The sequence below is a fragment of the Capricornis sumatraensis genome, chromosome 2 (assembly GCF_032405125.1).
Source record: "Capricornis sumatraensis isolate serow.1 chromosome 2, serow.2, whole genome shotgun sequence".
Lineage (NCBI taxonomy): Eukaryota > Metazoa > Chordata > Mammalia > Artiodactyla > Bovidae > Capricornis > Capricornis sumatraensis.
In genome coordinates this window covers 86,703,585-86,720,469 of record NC_091070.1, presented here as the reverse complement: position 1 = coordinate 86,720,469, position 16,885 = coordinate 86,703,585, and the positions used below count along the sequence as shown (strand labels likewise).

At 41.5% G+C, this 16,885-nt stretch overlaps 1 protein-coding gene across 3 annotated transcripts in view; it reads right to left on the bottom strand.

Annotated features, from left to right (window-relative positions):
* Positions 1 to 16,885, bottom strand: part of AAGAB (alpha and gamma adaptin binding protein) — a 71,218-nt gene that overhangs the window by 24,150 nt on the left and 30,183 nt on the right. For all 3 annotated transcript variants that reach the window (XM_068964884.1, XM_068964886.1, XM_068964885.1), the window contains exon 5: positions 9,888 to 9,971. In XM_068964884.1, the coding sequence (XP_068820985.1) occupies positions 9,888 to 9,971 (84 nt within the window). The remainder of the gene's footprint in view (positions 1 to 9,887; positions 9,972 to 16,885) is intronic.

The following is a 16,885-nucleotide window of genomic DNA, read 5'->3' as shown; positions in this document are numbered from 1 at the left end:
AGAAAATACGGAGCCCGCCCCTCCCTTCTAAGAGAAATGGTCTGGGTGAGACCCAGGCAGCGCAGGCCGTAAAAGCTTCCCAGGTGATCTCACTGTACAGCCAGAGCCATGGATGGAGACCAACCTCCTTTTCCAGATTAAAAATAAAGCCTAGACAGAATGAGATCCACATAAGGTCACACAGCTACATAGAAATGTTGGGACAGGACACTGTCACCAGACTCTTCAGAAAAATTTCACTACAATATAGAGATTTATAAGGCTACACGTTACAGTAGATAAATGCATGAGACTTCAAAATTATAAAGATCTAAGTTCAAATCAGAGGCTTTGCTATTTCACAGCTAATATTAGTGGTTCTCACACTTTACTGCATATTATAATTACCTGGGGATAATTACCTGGAGAAGACGTTTTAAATCTCTATGTGTAGGCCACAACAGTTAATGCAGAATCTCCAAGAATGAGATTCAGGCATCAGTACTTTTTAAAGTTCCCCAAGTGATTCCAGTGTGCACACAAGTCTGAGAACTGATGACTTATATGACCTTGGGGAAATTACTTGACCTCTTTAAGCCTAACTCTCTTGAATACTGTGATTAAATAAGATAATGCATGTATAGCAGCAGCTCATTAGTATGGTTGCCATCTCACTGCCTTCTACCAACATCCTTCTAACAGTACTATCATCATGAACAGGACTATTTCCTTCCTGCCTGCCTTTTTTCCCTTCTCCTTCCAGCCTCCCCTTTCCTCCTTCTTACTGAGGTATCATTTACATATATATAACATTCAACTTCTTTAAAGTATGGAATTTGGTGGGTTTTAGTATATTTACGAAGTTGTGTAGCCACCATCACTATATAATTCTAAAACACTTTTACCACTCCAAAAAAGAAATCTCATACCCCAAACCACCCCTCCCTGTCCCTGGGAGCCACTAACCTACTTTCTATCTCTATGAATTTAACTATTCTGAACACTTCACTTAAGTGGAATTGTTAAACTATGTGGCCTTTGTGTCTGGCTTTTTCCATTTAGCATAATGTTTCTGAGGTTCATCCACGTTGTAGCATGCATCCATGCTTCATTTCTTTTTATGGTTAAATAATATTCTATCATATGCATGTTGTTTTCAGCAGTTATTTCCAATTCAGCATTTGTTTCCACTTGTTTTGCAATTATGAATGCTGCTGCTAGAAACATCTGTGTATAAGTTTTCTGTGGACATATGTTTTCAATTCTCTTGGGTAAAACACCTATGAGTGGAATTGTTGGGTCATATGGCTTACTTTTCTGAGAAACTACTACTGTTTCAAAGTGGTTATAGCACCATTTTACATTCTCATCATCAGTATATAAGGGTTCTAATTTCTTGACATCCTCACTAATGCTTCTTAATGTCTCTTTAGATTATAGCTAACCTGGTGGGAATGAAGTTGTACCTCATGTGGTTGTGCCTTCCCTGATGATTAATAATGTTAAGCATCTTTTTATGTGCTTACTGGCCATTTGTGTACCTTCTCTGCAAAAATATCTACTCAACTCCTTCACCATTTTAGAAATTGCATTGCCTTTTTATTATTAAGCTATAAGAGTTCTTTACACATTCTAAGTACTACATTCCATGCAAAGATGGGCACAATGAAGACAGAAAGGGTATGGACCTAAAAAAAGTGGCAAGAATACACAGAAGAACTGTACAAAAAAGGTCTTAGTGACCCAGATAACCACGATGGTGTGGTCACTCACCTAGAGCTAGACATCTTGGAGTGTGAAGTCAAGTGGGCCTTAGGAAGCATTACTATGAACAAAGCTAGTGAAAGTGATCAAATCCCAGCTATTTCAAATCCTAAAAGATGATGCTGTGAAAGTGCTGCACTCAACAGGCCAGCAAATTTGGAAAACTCAGCAGTGGCCACAAGACTGGAAAAGGTCAGTTTTCATCCTAATTCCAAAGAAGGGCAATGCCAAAGAATGCTCAAACTATGGCACAGTTGCACTTAATTCACCATGTAAGCAAGGTAGTGCTCAAAATCCTTCATGACAGGCTTCAACAACACATGAACCAAGAACCTTCAGATGTCAAGGTGGATTTAGAAAAGGCAGAGGAACCAGAGGTCAAACTGCCAACATCCGCTGGATCATAGAAAAAGCAAGGGACTTCCAGAAAAACATCTGTTTCACTGACTACGCTGAGACCTTTCACTGTGTGGATCACAACAAACTGGAAAATTTTTGGAGGTTCTGTATTAACTGTTGTGGGGTGAGGCCTAGGCATAGAGATTTAGAACATCTTCTCTAGATAATTATCCCCAGGTAATTATAATATGCAGCAAAGTTTGAGAACTACTAACATTAGCTGTTAAGAGAGATTAGAACATCAGACCACCTTACCTGCCTCCTGAGAAACCTGTATGCAGGTCAAGAAGCAAAAGTCAGAACCAGACATGGAACAAAAGACTGGTTCAAAATTGGGAAAGGAATGTGTCAAGACTGTATACCGTCACCTGTTTATTCAACTTATATACAGAGTACATTATGAAAAATGCTGGGCTGGATGAATTATAAGCTGGAATCAAGACTGCTGGTAGAAATACCAATAACCTCGAGATACGCAGATGACACCACCCCAAAGAGAAAGGGAACTAAAAGCCTCTTGATGAAGGTGAAGGAGGGTGCAAAAGCTGGCTTAAAACACTTAAGATCATGGCATCTGGTCCCATCACTTCATGGGAAATAGATGAAAAGATGGAAACAGTGACAGAATCTTGGGCTCCAAAATCACTGCAGATGGTGACTGCAGCCATGAAATTAAAGGTGCTTGCTCCTTGGAAGAAAACCTATGACAAACCTAGACAACGTATTAAAAGCAAAGACATTATTTTGCCAAGAAAGGTCCATATAGTCAAAGCTATGGTCTTTCCAGTAATCGTGTAGAGATGTGAGAGCTGAACCAGAAAGAAGGCTGAGCACCAGAGAATTAATGATTTCGAACTGTGGTGCTGGAGAAGACTCTTGAGAATCCCTTGGATAGGAAGGAGATCTAACTAGTCAATCCTAAAGGAAATTAACCCTGAATATTCACTGGAAGGACTGATACTGAAGCTCCAAATCTTTGGTCACCTGATGCAAAGAGCCAACTCACTGGAAAAGACACTGATGCTGGGAAAGATTGAGGGCAGGAAGACAAGGGGACAACAGAGGATAAGATAAGTTAGGTGGCATCATCGACTTAATAGACATAAGTGTGACCAAACTCCAGGAGATAGTGAAGGGCAGGGAAGCCTGGCATGCTGCAGTCCATGGAGTCGCAGAGTCAGACATGACTGACTGACTGAACAACTGGATCCTTATTAGATAAATGTATGGCTTACAGATACTTTCCACCACTCAGAGGACACTTTCCTAAGTGTACTTTGAATTACAAGAGTTTTTAAAATTTTGATGAAGTTCAATTTATCTTTTCTTTGGTTGTTTCTGTATCATTAATGTGTGTGTGTGCGCGCGCGCGTGCGTGTGTGTGTGTGTGTTTCCAGCTGCACAATATATCCCTCACTTTTTTTAAGTAGTTCAAGTATAGTTGGTTTCCCTGATAGCTCAGTTGGTAAAGAATCTGCCTGCAATGCAGGAGACCCAGGTTTGATTCCTGGGTTGGGAAGATCTGCTGGAGAAGGGACAGGCTACCCACTCTAGTATTCTTGGGCTTCCCTTGTGGCTCAGCTGGTAAAGAATCCGCCAGCAATATGGGAGACGTGGGTTTGATCCCTGGGTTGGGAAGATCCCCTGGAGAAGGGAAAGGCTACGCATTTCAGTATTCTGGCCTGGAGAATTCCATGGACTATACAGTCCATGGGTCACAAACAGTTGGACATGACTGAGCAACTTTCACTTCACATAACTGATTTAGAATACTTTGTTAGTTTCTAGTGTACAGCAAAGTGATTCAGTTTTACATATATATATTCAGATTATTTTCCATTATAGACTACTATAATATATTGAATATAGCTCCCTTTGCTATACAGTAAATCCTTATTGTTTTATGTGGTTTGTATCTGTTAATCTCATACTTCTAAGTTATCAACTTTATTTTTTCTATTTACCCTATTGTACAGACCCCATCAGCTTCCAGATGTCAGTTTCTTGCTTCAACTGCCAAGCCCTGTGGCAGACAGTGTTGCTTTGGGGGATTCTGAAGGGGAAATTCTCAGGACAAGTGGTCCTGGAAGCTGTTAGGGCCTTACCTGAAAATTCCTCAACCCATGCCAGCTGTCTATGAGCCCCAAGGTTCCAGGCTGTCAGGCCAAAAGTTTTTACCAAGTCCAAGCTCATAATGCTCATGGCACGACAGATTAACAAATTGAGAGACAAGTTGTTGGGGCAGGAATAACGACCTTATTTGCAAAACCAGCAGGCCACGAAGGTGGTGAGACTAGAGTCCCAAGGAGCCGTCTTCTATATTATTAACTTTTAAGGAAAAGATTAGGGGCAAAAACTTACAAGGCTACCTACTATAGCAGGGTAAGTTGTTCAGACTTGCAATAAGCAAAGAATTGAGGTTGCCATTCATTTCAGTCAGGAAGTACATTGAGGAAAAGACATTTACTTTATCTTGGTGGAAGGCAGGAAGACAGTTATTCATCTCTAAGTTTTTAATCAAGTGGATTTTCAGATTGAGTATTTGACTTTTGAATGCCTAGTGGCCAATAAACTGCAAAGAAATGAAACCCTAGTCAGATCTGTACGTTTTCAGGGGTATTTGCCATAACAGCTAAATTTTCACAGTCCTTATTAGAATTGGAAATGTTTTGCCCAAGCTGAGCACATTTAAAATGCATTTTTAAAAGATTTTCATACTGATACTTTTCTGAATCGAAATTAAAGACCAATATGACATAACCTGAATGATCCATTGTTGCTTGACAAATAGACAGTACATATTTCAAAATAATTAACTGAGATTATATAACTGGCAATGTAATAATCCCAAAGAATCAACTGTGATTACAGTAATTTTTCTAATTGAAAACAACAACAGAAAAATTAGTCATTAGTGTCCTGAAAGTGAGAAGTGGCACCACTCCACCTCTCCCTGTTTCAGTGTGGTATACACTATATTACATACTGTCAATTTCTGCCACAGGAGTCCACTTCTGATTTGTTCACAGTTTCTTTATTTCCTTCCTCTGTACAAATGTTGAAAATTTTAAATGCATTTTTCACTAACTGCCATAATGATATTATCCTCCCATAACCTGTTCATGTGGTGATTTAAGTAGCTTTTTCTTATATTGGAGAAGGAAATGGCAACCCACTCCAGTATTCTTGCCTGGAGAATCCCATGGACGGAGGAGCTTGGTGGACTACAGTCCACGGGTCGCAAAGAGTCAGATATGATTGAGCGACTTCACTTTCACTTTCTTATATTAAAGAATGTTAGGTTCTTGGAATAACTCAACTAGGTCATGTTATAGTCTTTTCATGTATTTCAGGACTAGGGTTGCTAGTATTTTGGTTTAAATCAGAGAAGGCAATGGCACCCCACTCCAGTACTCTTGCCTGGAGAATCCCATGGAGGAGCCTGGTAGGCTGCAGTCCATGGGTTCACTGAGAGTCGGGCACGACTGAGCGACTTCACTTTCGCTTTTCACTTTCATGCATTGGAGAAGGAAATGGCAACCCACTCCAGTGTTCTTGCCTGGAGAATCCCAGGGACAGTGGGCCCCCATCTATGGGGTCGCACAGAGTCAGACACGACTGAAGCGACTTAGCAGCAGCAGCAGCAGCATGGCATCTATGTTCATAGAGGAGATGGCCTCTAATGATTTTCTTTACTGGTCCTATCTTTAGGGATTTGGATCGTTTTAACCTGGCCTTAGAGTGAATTAGGTATGCCACCTCTCTTACTGTTCTCTAAAATCCTGTGTAAAAGATGTATAGAACAGTCTTTTGGACTCTGTGGGAGAGGGCGAGGGTGGGATGATCTGAGAGAATAGCACTGAAACATGTATATTACCCTATGTGAAACAGATCGCCAGTCCAGGTTCGATGCATGAGACAGGGTGCTCAGGGCTGGTGCATTGGGATGACCCAGAGGGATGGGATGGGGAGGGAGGAGGGAGGGGGTTCAGGATGGGCCACATATGTACACCCATGGCTGATTCATGTCAATGTATGGCAAAAACCACCACAATACTGTAAAGTAATTAGCCTCCAATTAAAATAAATAAATAAATAAAACCCTGTGTAAAAAACCTTGGTTGAATTTCCAGCAGAAAAACAAACAAAAAAGAACACCACCAACACCTTTCTTTACTTTGTCAACTAACTTCCTGATTTAAAATTTTGGGGGGTTTGAAAAGCTTTGAGTAGTGATGGCTGCACAACAATGTGAACGTATTTAATGCCTCTGAAAGGTATACTTAAAAATGGTTAAAATGGTAACTCTTACGCTAGGTATGTGAAGTCGCTCAGTCTTGTCCGACTCTTTGCGACCCCGTGGACTATAGCCCACCAGGCTCCTCCGTCCATGGGATTCTCCAGGCAAGAGTACTGGAGTGGGTTGCCATTTCCGTCTCCAGGGGATCTTCCTGACCCAGGGATCGAACCCGGGTCTCCCACATTGCAGGCAGATGCTTTAACCTCTGCGCCACCAGGGAAGCCCTTATGCTATGTATATTTAACCACAATTTTTCAAAAGAAAGAGAAATAAAAGGAGAGAAAGAGGAAAGGGGGGAAATGAAAGAGAAAACAGAAGTAGAAAAGATGGACACCTGCAAATAAAGCAGTCTGAGCGCCTGCTGGCAGGCAACATTCAAGAGCAGCCCGCCGGGAGGCAGGCACGGCTCACTCAGTCCACCAGCAAAGCAAGGGCCTGCAGAGAGCACAGGAGGCAGGGCAACCCTGGAACAGGAACACGACTCCCCCCATACACTCATACTGAGTTTTGTCTCTAATCTAAGATGTGGGGTTACACAAGGACATCCTCCAAGCCTCCTAAAACTTGGGTTGCATCTAAATGTCACTGTATTTCCATACCTAGGCCTCCTTCAAGAAAGAAGAGAGTTAAGTTTCCTTCATACCATGTAGGTCAAGATCCTCTTAAAAATGGAATTAAGCTAACAGCAATATTTGAGATTTGATTAACAGCAAACAAATATATCACTTACTGCAGAGAAAAAAAATAAAGAAAAGATGCTTCAAGGCAAAGACCGTGAGAAATTCAGTGTGCCTCTTGGCTTTGCAGTTCTCTTGAGTATTGTTTAATGTCTGAAAAGCATATTTTGTTTTCCAGAAAATACCTTTGACCATAATTCCAAAGTAATAAAGTGTGTTCAGTCCAGCTTCTAAATTTATAGCTATAAATGTAAATTATAAGATGTGCATGTGTGCTAAGTTACTTCAGTCATGTCTGACTCTCTGCAACCCCACAGACTATAGCCTGCCTGGCTCCTCTATCCATGGGATTCACCAGGAATGGGTTGCCGTGACCTTCTCCAGGGATCTTCCTGATCCAGGGATCGAAGCTGTGTCTCTTAAGTCTCCTGCGTTGGTAGCTGGGTTCTTTACCACTAGCACCACCTGGGAAGCCCAGGCGGAAAATTCTAAAAGAGATGGGAATATCAGACCACCTGACCTGCTTCTTGAGAAATCTGTATGCAGGTCAGGAAGCAACAGTTAGAACTGGACATGGAACAACAGACTGGTTCTAAATAGGAAAAGGAGTACGTCAAGGCTGTATATTGTCACCCTGCTTATTTAACTTATATGCAGAGTACATCATGAGAAACGCTAGACTGGAAGAAACACAAGCTGGAATCAAGATTGCCGGGAGAAATATCAATAACCTCAGATATGCAGATGACACCACCCTTATGGCAGAAAGTGAAGAGGAGCTAAAAAGCCTCTCGATGAAAGTGAAAGAGGAGAGTGAAAAAGTTGGCTTAAAGCTCAACACCCAGAAAATGAAGATCATGGCATCCAGTCCCGTCACTTCATGGGAAATAGATGGGGAAACAGTGTCAGACTTTATTTTGGGGGGGCTCCAAAATCACTGCAGATGGTGACTGCAAGCCATGAAATTAAAAGATGCTTACTCCTTGGAAGAAAAGTTATGACCAACCTAGATAGCATATTCAAAAGCAGACACATTACTTTGCCGACTAAGGTCCGTCTAGTCAAGGCTATGGTTTTTCCTGTGGTCACGTATGGATGTGAGAGTTGGACTGTGAAGAAGGCTGAGCGCCGAAGAATTGATGCTTTTGAACTGTGGTGTTGGAGAAGACTCTTGAGGGTCCCTTGGACTGCAAGGAGATCCAACCAGTCCATTCTGAAGGCGATCAACCCTGGGATTTCTCTGGAAGGAATGATGCTAAAGCTGAAACTCCAATACTTTGGCTACCTCATGAGAAGAGCTGACTCATTGGAAAAGACTCTGATGCTGTCAGGGATTGGGGGCAGGAGGAGAAGGGGACGACCGAGAGTGAGATGGCTGGATGGCATCACGGACTCGATGGACATGAGTCTGTGAGTGAACTCTGGGAGATGGTGATGAACAGGGAGGCCTGGCGTGCTGCGATTCATGGGGTCGCAAAGACTCGGACACGACTGAGCGACTGAACTGAACTGAACAAATTATATGGTGAAGTTCTAACCTTTCATACCTCTGATTGTTACCTTATTTGCAAATATAATTAGTAAAGATGAAGTCATGTTGGGGTAGGGTGGGCTCTTAATTCATTATGACTATTATCCTTATATAAAGAAGACAGGGACAGAGACTAGCAAACAGGGGGAATACATGTGAAGCCTGGAATTAACGCTACCAGAGGCCAGAAGAAACAGCCGGGGCAGACACCTCCCTAGCACCTTCCAAGGGAACACAGCCCCTGCTGACACCTTGATTCTGGACCTCTGGCATCTAGAACTGTGAGACAATAAACACCTGTTGTTCTAAGACTCCAGCTGGCTGTACTTTGTTACTGCAGCCTCGAGCGAACTAACACAGACAATAAGAGGCTAATGTGTACAGACTAGCCTGATGGCTTCAACTGCACTTCAGATTCAGCTTCTTGCCCTATGGCTACTGAGCTGCAGCCACAGGGGCCTGGTCTCCTGACTTCAGGCTCTACTTCTACCTGCTTCAGCTGCCAAACCCACAACATCAATCTTTCAAAGGTGCCAACTTCTATGCACCACTTGTTAAGAAGTCTCATAATGACTCACCACTTCCTACAGGAAAAGCTGATTCTCCTGCCTCAAATGCAGGCCTCTCTCCCCTAAGCTAGGTCCAACTGGTAGGCAAGAGTTTCTGAGAAACCCTGAAAGATACAACCATTATTCTTGAAGACATGCTCCCTGCACTGTTTGCTCCATGCTCTCGCTTCACCAACCCAAATCTTGACCATCCCATGAAGACAACTGTTAAGACCTGCTTTTGTCTTGAAACTCTCTGTACTCAGGCCCACAATAAATAAAGGCCACATCTCTGGGCCTCTCTGCCTCCGCTGCTTGTATCAGGCATTCTGTACTCATCAAAGACTGCCTTGCACGGTTACCTAGCATTTTAAAAGTACACAGGACTGCTGGGCTATGAGCTCTGTAAGAACAGAATTCATGCTTTACAACTTTGAGGCTATTTCTCAAAGCCAAAGACAAGGCCAAGCATATTAAACGTAAGTTCCAAATTCTTTTAACGATTAAACATATATTTTAAATTCTTAGAAATGTTTATTTTGGCTTTCCCTTCAACTGGGGACTTTAAAATGGAACAGATATACAGATTTTATATAATCCTAATGCTTCCACATAGATCTGAATAATTTAAAACTTAGGAAGAACAGGAAGGAAAAAATCCCTAGGACGTTTAGTCCCAAGTTACTTACCATTCTTCATCACTACATTGGACCAGACGTTGGCATTCAAGGCTTGAACAATTCGCTTTACTCCTGTAGATTCTGGGAAGTCATCTAATCATGGAGGGCAAAAAAAAAAAAAAAAAATATATATATATATATATATATACACACACACACACACACTTACACATACTCACACACACATAAATATTTATATATATTCATCCCTCAGTATTCATAGAGGACTGGCTCCAGGACTCTCTCTCCACCATGGATACCAAAATCTGCAGATGCTCAAGTTCCTTATAACATGGCTTAGTGTTTACATATAATCTACCCGCTGATCAATCCCTGAGTCCGGAAGAAACCCTGGAGAAGGGCACGGCAACCCACTCCAATATTCCTGCCTGGAAAATCCCATGGACAGAGGAGCCTGGCAGGCTGCAGTCCATAGGGTTGCAGAGAGTTGGACACGACTGAAATGACCTAGCACATAATCTACCTGCATCATCCCAAATACCTTTTTTCCTCCCATATACTTTAAATCATTCCTTGACTACTTATAATACCTAATACTACGTAAACTTAAAAAAAAAAAGTTTGGAAAAAAACTTTGAAAAAACTTTGAAAAAAAGTTTTGTTTTGTTTTTTTTAAAAAAACTTTGGAAAAAACAAAAAACCTAAGAAAATACAAAGCTTAGAGCTCCTGATAAGAAAATTCTAGAAACTGGACAGTGAACAAGATGGGAGAGGAGAAGGATGTGGAGCTCACCTCCTTCAACAAATAACGTCAAAAATGCATCTACACATGGAACAATTCTCACAGAATACCTACTGAACACTGGCAGAAGAACTAAGACTTCTGAAAGGGGAAGAAAACTTCCACATAACCAGGTAGGACAAAACAAAAGGAAAAAAGGAAGAGAAAGGAATCAGGACAGGACCTGCATCCCTGGAAGGGAGCTATGAAAGAGCAAAGGTTCCAATATCCTGGGAAGTCCCCGCACCAGCAGAGACTTCAGCCAGGACAGAGTGGGAGCTCTGGAGCCTCAAAGGAGAGTGCAGCAACTGGCTGGAGAAGGCAAAACGGAGACCTACGCAGACAGTAGGTGTGGCCGCCCTGCACTGCCCAGTCTGAGACATGTGTCTGCCAGTGAAGGTGGGGCTGGGTGCTGCACTTCAGGCTTTGGAGGTCAAACTCAGGGGGGAGTGCTGGGGTTGGCTGTGCAGAGAGGGCCTGAAGGGTTGGAGTATGGTATGCCCACAACCAAAGGTACAAGAGGAAGAAGCCTGGACCTGCCACAGAGGCAAGATGCCACTGTAGGGGCCACGCAAGGGGAAAGGCAGGATGCTTTAAGAGCCTCTTTCCCCGCACACACGGTCTCAGACTTCAGGACACTGCCTATGCAAGCTCTGGGGGCAACACAAACCACTACAGGCACAGAGAGATCCAAGATCTGGCGCCAGTCACTGCCCCTGTCGTTGGGGAACCTATGAGGGCACAGGAGCTGCCGCCATGGGCCCTGGGAGTGGGTATCAGCCAATGCTGCCATCAGCCTGGGAGAACACATGAGTTACAGCATCTGTGTGCCCCTGTCAAGGGGGTAACAGCTGGCACATGCTGAGGAGAGGAGGCAGACATCCACACAAAAGCAGCCCTTGCACCGAAAACAGTAAACCCACACAAGCTACACAGAGACACTCCCACAAATAAATAGCCTTCCAAGACCACAGTATATAAGTTTCTCCTAAACTCAGAGTAAGAGAGATATATGGAAAATGAAGATGCAGAGGAGCCAATACCAGTTAAAAGACCAAGAGAATTCCCCTGAAAGAACAATTAAACAGGCCTCTCCAGTGTAATAGACTCCAAGTTCAAAAAAGAGGTAATGAAGATACCAGAGGAATTAAGACAGGCTATTGACAGAAATGCATATTACTGTAAAACAAACAAATAACTAGAAACTATGAGCAGGAGGCAAGAAAATTAGAAAATTCGTTAGCCAAGATTAAAACTAAGATAAAGGCAATGACTAGCAAAATAAAAAAGTGATCTGGCAAATAGAATAATGAAAATCACCCATTCAGAACACAGTAGCTGCTGCTGCTGCTGCTGAGGCACGTCAGTCGTGTCCGACTCTGTGCGACCCCACCAGGCTCCCGTCCCTGGGATTCTCCAGGCAAGAACACTGGAGCCATTTCCTTCTCCAATGCATGAAAGTGAAAAGTGAAAGTCGCTCAGTCATGTCCGACTCTTCACAACCCCATGGACTGTAGCCCACCAGACTCCTCTGTCCATGGGATTTCCCAGGCAAGAGTACTGGAGTGGGTTGCCGTTGCCTTCTCCAAGAACACAGTAGACAGAAAGCCAAATGAAAAAAAAAAAAAAAAAAAAACGTGAAAATAACATAAAATACCTACGGGATAACATGGGCTTCCCCAGTGGCTCAGCGGTAAATTCTCCTGCAATGCAGGAGACACAGAAAACGTGGGTTCAATCCCTGGGTCGGGAAAATTCCACTCCAGTACTCCTGCAGGGAAAATCCCATGGACAGAGGTGCCTGGCAGGCTATGGTTCATAGGGTTGCAAAGAGCTGAACATGACTAAAGCAACTGAGCATGCATGCATGGGATAACATAAAGGGTGCCCCTCTATGATGACAGGGACTTCAGAAGGAGAAGAAAGAGAAAAGGGGATTGAAAATGTGTTTGAAGAAATTATGGCTGAAAACTACAAACCCAAAGAAGGAAACAGATATCCAGATACAGAAAGCACAGGAGTTCCTGGACAAGATGAACCCAAACAGACCAACACGAAGACATATTATAATCAAAATGGCAAAAGCGAAAGACAAAGAGAAGATCCCAAATGCACTAAGAGAAAAACGAAGAGTTAATGATAAGGGAATACCCATAAGGCTATAAGCTGATTTCTCTACAGAAATCATGCAGACTAGAAGGGAGTGGATAAACCTATTTAAAGTCTTAAAAGGGAAAAATCTGCAATCTAGAATGCTCTACCCAGTAAGAATAACATTTAGAAGAGAAGGAGATAAAGAATTTCTCAAATAAGGAAAAACTAAAAGAAAAGAGCAATACTACACCTATTCTAAAAGAAATATTAAGGTCTTCTATTATAAAAGAATCAAGAAGATGTAGGAAAGAGAAAATCACAATTGTAAAGTAAATCATTTAAATAAGCCAGTATACAGACCAAAAAGAAAAAAAAAAAGGCTTTAAATCTTTTTATGAAAGCAATGATAAACATAAGGAATGGCAAAAGGATAAACATGAAGATGTAACTGAGGACATCAAAATGATAAAATGCAGGGGAGGAGAGTAAGAAAATACAGATTCTTTCATCTGAGCCTATATGACTACCAGCCTAAAAGCAAGCAGATACAGGAAGGGGTTAACATACTTGAAAAACAGGGTAACCACAAATCAAAAACATACAACAGGATTCACAAAAACCAAACAGAAAACACAAGCATAAAATAAAGGGAAATCATCAAACCACAAAATGAAAAACAAAGAGACAAAAAAGAAACACAAAATCAACTGGAAAACAAGGTTTAAAGTGATATTAAATACATATTTACCAATAATTTCCTCAAATGTAAACAGACTGTTTCAATCAAAAAAGACGGAGTGGCGGACTGGATTAAAAAACAAGAGACTATGCCACCTACGAGGCACCCTTGTAGGCGCTACAAGGCGCTGTGCACTTCAGGGCAAAGAACACACAGACTGGAAGCGAGGGGACGGAAAAAGACGTATCATGCAAATGAAGATCACAGGAAAGCAAGAGTTGGCAATACTCATGTCAGACAAAATAGACTTTAAAGCAAAAGGCATAAAGAAAACTAGAGGAGGACACTGTATGTACCCAATACAGGAACACCCAAATACATAAAACCAATAACGACAGACATAAGTGAGAAATTGATGGGAATACAGTAATACTAGGTTGGCCAAAAAGTTTCCTTGGTTTTTAAGTAACAATAACAGACCCATTTTTCAATTTCACCAAGAACTTTACTGAACAACGTATTCACAATTTTGTTCTACTATTTTCTGCCATTTTTCAGGAAACCTCATAATTCCACCTCCCCAAAACTTGGTATCTTTTTGAGCAAAGAACTCTTCCAGGTGTCTTTTACAATCATCCAGGGAATTGACATTTTTTCCATTAAGAGAATTTTATAAAGACTGAAATAAATGGACATCTGAAGGTGCAATATCTGGTGAATATGATGATGAATCAGAACTTTCCAGTCAAGTTATAACATTTTTTGCCTAGTCATCAAAGAAACATGTGGTCTTGAGTTGTCCTGATGGAAGATTATGCATCTTCTGTTGACTAATTCCAGACACTTTTCATCTAGTGCTGCTTTCACTTGGTCTAGGTGGGACCAGTACTTACTGGAATTAATTGAGCTCCGAAAGGAGCTCATGGTAGAGGACTCACTTCCAATCCCACATATACACAACATCACCTTCTCTGGACGAAGACCAACCTTCGGTGTGGCTGGTAGTTCCACGATCTCTTGTTCTCTCTTTCATTCCACATTATTGTACAGTATCTACCTTTCATTGCTTGTCGCAAATTGTTTTTAAAATGGGATGTTTTCATTACGTTTAAGTAGAGTCACGTGTGAAAATATGATTGACATTTTTTCACTTACGTGGAACTCAAACATGAAAACCATAAGAGAAATACTATGAACAATTTTATGGCAACAAATTCAACAACGGAGAAGAAATGAACAAGTTTCCAGAAAAATACATCCCATTAAAACTGAATCAAGAAGATGGTAATTTGAAAAGATGGGTCACTGGTAGTGAAAGAGAATCTGTAGTTGAAAAAACAAAAAACTCCCTACAGATGCAAGTCCAGGTCCAGGTCCAGGTGGCTCCACAGGCGAATTCTACCAAATATACAAAGAGCTTTTATCCTTCTCAAACTCTTCCAAAAGACTGAAGAGAAGGGAACGCTACCAAAGACACACTATGAAGCCACCGTCACCCTGATGCCAAGCTAAACAAAGACACCGCCAAAAAAGAAAATTACAGGCCAGTATCTTTGATGATATTACGAAGTACAAAATGAAGCAGGGCAAAGGCTGATACACAGTTTTCCCAAGAGAATGCACTGGTCATAGCAAACACCCTCTTCCAACAACACAACAGATGACTCTACAAATGGACATCACCAGATAGTCAATAGCGAAATGAGACTGATTATAATCTTTGTAGCCTAAGATGGAGAAGCTCTATACAGTCAGCAAAAAGAAGATCAGGGGCTGACTGTGGCTTAGATCATCAGCAACTTATTGCAAAATTCAGGCTTAAAATGAAGACAGTAGGGAAAACCATTAGGCCATTCAGGTATGACCTAAATCAAATTCCTTATGATTTTGCTGTGGAGGTGACAAATAGATTCAAGGGATTAGATCTGGTAGACAGAATGCCTCAAGAACTATGGACAGAGGTTTGTAACACTGTACAGGAGGAAGTGATCAAACCATTTCCAAGGAAAAGAAATGCAAAAAGGCAAAATGGTTGTCTGATGAGACCTTACAAATAGCTGAGAAAAGAACAGAAGTGAAAGGCAAAGGAGAAAGGGAACAATATACCCAACTGAATGCCGAGTTCCAGAGAATAGCTAGGAGAGGTAAGAAAGCCTTCTTAAGTGAATAATGTGAAGAAATAGAGGAAAGCAACAGAATGGGAAAGACGAGAGCTACCAAGGGAACATTTTATGCAAAGATGAGCACAATAAAGGACAAAAATGGCAAAGACTTAACAGAAACAGAAGAGATTAAGAAGAGGTGGCAAAAATACACAGAAGAACTACACAAAAAAGATCTTAATGACTCGGGTAACCACAATGATATGTTCATTTACCCAGAGTCAGACATCCTGGAGTGTGAAGTCAAGTGGGCCTTACGAAGCATTACTACAAACAAAGCTAGTGGAGGTTACAGAATTCTAACTGAGCTATTTCAAATTCTAAAAGATGATGCTGATAAAGTGCTGTACTCAATATGCCAGCAAATTTGGAAAACTCAGCAATGGCCACAGGACTGGAAAAGGTCAGTTTTCATTCCAATTCAAAAGGACAATGCCAAATAACGTTGAAACTATCGCCCAACTGTACTCATTTCACATGCTGGCAAGAATGCTCAAAATCCTTCAAGCTAGGCTTCAGCAGGACGTGAACCAAGATCTTCCATATGTACAAGCTAGATTTAGAAAAGGCAGAGGAAACAGAGAACAAATTGCCAACATCTGCTGGATCACAGATAAAGCAAGGGAATTCCAGAAAAACATCTACTTTTGCTTCATTGACTATACTAAAGCTTTTGACTGTGTGGATCATGACAAACTGGAAAACTCTTAGATGGGAATACCAGAACACCCTACCTGCCTCCTGAGAAACCTGTATGCAGGTCAAGAAGCAATAATTAGAACCAGACATGGAACAATGGACTAGATCAAAATTGGGAAAGAAGTACGTCAAGGCTGTATATTGTCATCTTGATTATTTAACTTATATGCAGAGTATATCATGCGAAATGCCGGGCTGGATCAGTCACAAGGTGGAATCAAGATTGCCAGGAAAAATATCAACAACCTCAGATATGCAGATGATACCATTCTAAGGGGAGAAGTGAAGAGGAACCAAGGAGCCTTGTGATGAAGGTGAAAGAGGAGAGTGAAAAAGATAGCTTAAAACTCAACATTCAAAAAACTAAGATTATGGCACCTGGTCCCATCACCTCAAGGCAAATAGAAGGGGCAAAAGTGGAAACAGTGACAGATTTTACTATCTCTGATTCCAAAATCACTGTGGACGGTGACTGCAGCCATGAAATGAAGACGGTTGGTTGCTCCTTGGAAGAAAAGCTATGACAAACCTAGACAGTATATTAAAAAGCAGAGACATCACTTTGCTGAGAAAGGTCCATATAGTCAAAGCTATGGTTTTTTCAGTAATCACATACAGATGTGAGAGCTGG